General features: G+C 42.0%; 1 protein-coding gene across 2 annotated transcripts in view; it reads right to left on the reverse strand.

Annotated features, from left to right (window-relative positions):
• Positions 1–4,382, reverse strand: part of ACVR1C (activin A receptor type 1C) — a 68,642-nt gene extending 64,260 nt beyond the window's left edge. The window contains exon 1 of one of the 2 annotated variants that reach the window (XM_039855436.1): positions 4,059–4,382. In XM_039855436.1, the coding sequence (XP_039711370.1) occupies positions 4,059–4,131 (73 nt within the window). In that variant the 5' untranslated portion in view covers positions 4,132–4,382. The remainder of the gene's footprint in view (positions 1–4,058) is intronic. The other variant, XM_039855435.1, reaches the window with a different exon arrangement.
• Positions 4,383–6,000: the final 1,618 nt, after the last annotated feature.

Below are 6,000 nucleotides of genomic sequence, written 5' to 3' on the forward strand. Positions count from 1 at the left end.
GGCTTATATTTAGGTGATCCTGCCCCTCTTCCCAAAAACTCAGTGATTGCTCTCTTAGGAACATGCTCTAAAACCTCAAACTGTCAAATTAGCAGATCCTATGGGGCTCGTGGCCTCTGTAGCGCCTGACTCTGTCCAATCTCCTCTCCTCTTAACCTTCCCATTTACAGTAAGTGATGAAAGTACTGCCTAGAAAAAATACAACAAATGATCTAGGCTACTGCCTGGAAGCATTTCCCTAAAGGAGAAATACATGAACGTTTATTCAAAAGGAAAACACTCTAAAAATCATTTGAAAATAAAAATCACATTCAAAGACAGTAAATTTGGGCAAATCCACTATTTTCACATAACTATCATTTGCAGGGAGTCTAGAGAGTTATTCTTATCTTTTTCACACATCGTTTCGGCTAGCAAAGTTTGGGTTTCTTTCCCAGTTCAATCAGAAGCAGTGGAGACATCGGTGCAAAGAGCTGGGAGTGACCCATTCAGAGATGTATATGGGGATGGCAGCAGAGCTATAGAATAGAAGTTTTAAGAGACAAGGACTAGAAAATAGGCCTATACTTCTCTTTCTAATGCAAGAGCTGGCAATACATTTATAAGAAGCTGGTCATCTCACCACGATTATTTCTTTAATGTCGAGTTGTCAGGTAAAAGTACAGAAAGCCCAGTTAAAGTGGAATTAAACGGCAATTAATTTTTAATATATGTATGTCCCATGTCATATTTGGAACATACTTATACTCAAAAATTATTTGTTGTTTACCTGCAATTCAATTTAACTGGGTAGTCTGTGATTGCTAAATCTGCAACTCTATTCAATATCTTTTAAAATTATCTGTATGTGCTCTTGGTTTTAGATTTTTTTTTTAATCTTCAGGCCAGTCTTATCTTCTCAACTCCAGACCCATAAAACCAATTGCTTACTTGACATCCCCACTTCAGTGTCTAGCAGGCATTTTAAACTCAGCATATCCCAAACTGGGTTCCAGCTATCTGGCACTATTCCCTCTGCAGACTTGCTCCTCTTACAGTTGGCCTTACCCCACTTAAGGGTCTAGTCTTCCATTCCTTGGGTCAAAAATTTGGTGTCATCGTTTGCTCCTCTCTTTCTCCCACACCTAAAATCCTTTATTTATGTATGATCGTAGTAAATCAGAGGAACTCTCCATTTTATACTTTGTAAGTCTGAGGCTAGAAAACAAGTTGAGGCAGTAAAGTCAGTGAAGACATATGCCCTCAACGACTTCTGCACAGTTTCTCCTGGGCTAGAGAAATTTTTCCTTGGAACCAGGGAGGCTCTCGTCACATTTGTGTCCATCAACCAATAAATGATTGTGCAAAAGTAACAAAGGTAACATAAATGAAGGGCAAAGGTAACACCACCTTTTGCATTTATAAACTCAGTCAGTCCAAGGCTTTCACTTTCACTTCCAGAATAGCTTAAAATGTATAATGAGATGTGCTAACTGTTGTTGGGGGGTGGGGGGTGGGGAGGGAATCTCACTATCTGAAATCCTCACCCCCACCCCGGTTATTAAATGAAACAGTTATCTTTTCACTTTTACAGTAACAGCAATCTAGCTTTCCAGACTCTTAGTAATCCTTTCCCAACCAGAAAACAGTATTTCATAAAATTAGTGAAGGCACAATGTATAAATCTATATAATATTCAAATCACAGCTTCAAATTTGAGACATTTTCTTCCAATTCTTCATTTAGTACACATGTTAACTTGTGAGGTTGTGTCGGGTTTTTCTTATAAAATATCAAGGAACCCAGAGACTAGATAATTAAAGCAACTCAGAGCAACCTAATTTTTTAGCCAGTCCAGGCAAATAACTTCTCCAAGTTTCCACCAGTGGTTACCTTCTGAGAATCTCATCAAGGAGTAATTGTTTCTACTCCACTGTTAATGCATGACACATCTAAGGTGATAGAAATGCTAGAAAGAACAACCAAATAATAAAGCTTTTATTTTGGTTTATTAATGTCTTAAGGTCCTAGGCCTGGTGCTCAGAATAATCAAATTGGAAGGTGGTGTTTTCTGTCATGTGGTTTTGCTATATCATCCTGTCAAGAGCAATTTCTCATATAACATGTCAACAATGGCATGTACATTTTCAAAAATGGCATATGATTAATAATGTAAATTGTGAAAGTAATCAGGTCAAAAATAATGTAAGTAATCACATGAGAAACACAATTTTAAAAGATTAAATAAATAAATACATGGACAAACTAACTTGACTCCCTCTACTAAATAATTAAAGATTTATACAAAATTGAAAATCAAAAATGTATATAGCAATAGACATTTTTTCTGTGGGACACAAACAGGGATAATGTTTGTTAAAGAGATTTGAAAATGATTTCATTTGACATATCAAAGTTCATTGTAAAAGTTCAGTTTTGATAAGTACTTCTCTATTATCACAGGCATTTTTCTTAGCCTTCAAATTTTGAGGAAATAATCAAATTTGAATGGGTAATCTATTTTTTTTCTTTTTTGCACATTTCAATGTCAAAAGTTTCCATGCCTTTTTAAGAACATAGTGGAGCATGTATTGCTACATTGCTATGCTCAAAGTCTCATAAATTTTCTAAAAGATTGTCATCTAACAACATATAACTATTAAGCTAGATAAAACATAATTGAGTCTATTTTTTTAATGTTTGCAGAAAGTTATTAGCTCCCCAAAACAAACAGAGCTGTATGATAGTCTGCAGAGGCAGTTTCATGGGTCTAGAAGACATTTTTTTTTTTTTTTCGGTAAATTCTATTAATCAAGAGCTCTTTGAGTATTTCGAGGTAGCAGTTTCTCATAGTCAGTTTTCTTCCCATTAGTGAATTTACTAACTCTGAATGCAAATATATCACATTATCTCGTCATCTTGTTTCTGGGTAACTGCTTTCCTAACTTATCCCTTCCAATAATCAAAATTTCACTTAAATGTAGTGATTCTCTCAGGCCATCAGAAACACTGAAATCTGCACATGACAGTAATCATACTACTCAAAACATTCTCCTGCACATGTCACTAAGAGGAAAACTACCTACCCTGGAGTATAGCTATTAATGTCAAACAGATTGTCATCTGGAGCGGTGGTAGGAAATGCATTAAAATAAGCTTCGGACAAAGTGCAGCTCTACGGAAAAACACCAGGTTTTTATGTGCAACTGTCTTAAATGTCTGATTGAAATGTTTCAAGAATGAGTTAGCAAGGAATCTGCTCCTGATCTCCATAATCCAGGACAAGGTTATAATGAAAACAATTTGAGTTTAAGGGTTTTTCATCATAGCACACTATGATTTTACCAAAGATGCATTTGCCCCGGTTTCTAGTAACGTTTATAAAGAAACGTTTGATTTTGAGCTTGGGCGAGGGTTCTATTTAGCCTACCAAGAAACAGACCTGTTATAAACGCTGGGACTCTTGCCAGAATTTTTTCCCAGCAACTCTTAGTAAAGATCATACCTCGAAAGCAATGTGTGTTGCAAACCACGCAATTTAAGCTCCCACTCCCGCCTACATAGCTTGGCACAGGCGGCTTTTGGGGTATCCTTCGCCTTCTCAAACTCACTGAATCGCCACCACCACTACCCACCTTCCCACCACCACCAGGCCTTCCTCCTTGCTCGCCTCTCCGGAGCTCTCAGCACAGAACGTCCCTGAAGCCCTCGCAGAGTGAACTCACGGTGCCACCCAACTCTCAGACCTGCGCATACCCCAAAACACACTCCCTCCTCTGCAAACTGACCCAAATTTGTCCTCCGGCGCACCATTCCTACTACCCATACCCTCGTGTCCCTGCTGTTTTTTCCCTCTTCCTGGCGGCTTGGTCCCCAACACACCTGTCTTCCCCCACGGCTGCCAGATGTCAGGTGCCCACGCCGCGCCCTATCTCACACCCCCTCAGTCCAACTAGCGCTTCCCACTTCCTTATCTGTGTAAGGTCAGTTTGCTCGAAGCACCTCTTTCCCAGTGCCCATCCGCAGACCGCCCCCGACTCTCACTCTCAGGAGCACTGGGGAAGCAGCGCCGGTCATACCTCCAGAAAGCGCGGCGGCCGCGGTGAGCAGCAGGAGAGCCTGGCGGAGCGCAGCGCCGAGCGCTCGGGTCATGGCCACCAAGCGGCCGCGCGGGGGCTGCGAGGCCCCAGAGCGGAGCTAGGCGCCCAGGCAGCGCCGGCCGCTTTGAAGTTCCCGGGGCGCGGGAGGGAAGCGCAGCCCCACAGCCTTTTGAAGTGTGCGGTTGGTTCTAATCCTCAGTGAGGGCGTCCCCTCCTCTGCCTCCCCCATCCCACGCCCCTCGCGACTGGCAGTACGCGGAGCTCCTGCCAATGGCCCCAGCAGCCCAGCTGGGAGGGAGGGTAGGGGTGACAGAGCCCGCCCCTGCCGCGCCTCCTCCCCCTGCTTCCTCTCGCAGCTGCCTGGGGCCTGGCGCTGAAGGGCAGGCGAGCAAAGGCGGCCCAAAGGCGAAGCAGTGAGATCGTCCAGAGCTAGGTGGAAGAAAGGGGGTAGGGTGGCGCGGAGCCCCAAAGATTGGAGTTGGGGGGCGGGACAGGAGGGAAAGCCCTACTAAGACTTTAAGAAAACTTAAGCCCTGCAGCAGTTGCTTCCAGGTGATCCCCTCAGTAGTTTCCTATGCAAGATCCACCCGTCTAGGTCTCTTGGCATTCGTTTGTAGCCCAGTGCCCTAAAGGTTTTCTAACTAGAGAGAGCCATGAGACACCTAGGGTATTCCCGCCCGGCTCGTCCCACCACCACGTCTCGGCCGTGTGCGCGTCTATGGAAGCACTGTCCAGCGCTGGAAATAGTTGTTCAACTGCATTGGCTACCGGTAGCTTTAGTTTAACAAACTTCATCTTTTATTGAGGGCTTCCTGAGACGCTCCTCTCTGTGGATGGCGACCAAAGCTAGTCCATCTGCGCCCGGTGATGTGGTCATCAGCAATGTGTAATCCAGGTTTGGAGTTTAGGACCCATCCTATAGAAGATATCTCGGCAGTTACAATTTCAGCAACTGAAAAATGGGGATGGTGAATATTCACACACATGGATTAAGAGGAGGTGAAGAATGATTTTAAGAATTGTATTAAAAACTTGTTTGAGTATTGTTTACATCCCTGGAGTTTATTATCTAATGGGTGTGTGTCCCATGTGGATTGTGATTGAAAACACAAGGGCAATGTTACCAATTAATAGAAATTAGCCTAAATTCAATCCACATATTTAGCCTACACGTACATTAAAGTAAGTGGTATTATTTTAACCTGAACAACACAAAACGCCAAGAATCTAATACTGGTACTATTGCTACTGTTATGGGGAGCCTTGAAAAGTGATTGTCATGTAGGTTAATTGCTTTAGAGTAAGAAATATTACTTGCTTCTTCACCTAGCTCAGGTCTAAATAACACAAGTGTTCTTTCTGAGGTCTATGAAAGACCTATGGTGGAATGATCTATACGACTAACTTTATTTTTTTATTTCACTCTTTAAATTAAAATTATTGGGGTGACATAAAGTTAATTACAATTGACTTTACAATCAGAGGACTGCAGTATCAGGGGTGGCATGTTTGTTAGACTTCAATGCATGATGGTGACAGCCCTGAGGATCTTACCCCGCTACCACCACCACCATTTTGGATGAATCACAGCATTCCTAAGCATTTTATTCTGGATCCAGGTAAACAAACAAGCAAACAAAAAATGGAGATGGAGGACAAGTCTGAGCCCTTCTAGACACTTACGAAAAAAATGCTTTAAGAAAAAAAAAAAAAAGCAACAAATTGCTAGAACACATTATATTTTGAGTGACTTGACTCTCTTGTTATTTGGTAACTCTACCAAATAACATGAGATTTGGAACTGAAAGAGCAGAATTTAGTGTCCTCTATGGGCCTACTTCCTCAAAAGTAAATGGAACTTTCACCCCTCCTTATTTCTCAGACTCATGACCAAGTAATGAATGTGAACACACTGTCAAAA

Source organism: Pteropus medius, unplaced genomic scaffold (genome assembly GCF_902729225.1).
Source record: "Pteropus medius unplaced genomic scaffold, Ma_sr-lr_union100, whole genome shotgun sequence".
Taxonomy (NCBI): domain Eukaryota; kingdom Metazoa; phylum Chordata; class Mammalia; order Chiroptera; family Pteropodidae; genus Pteropus; species Pteropus medius.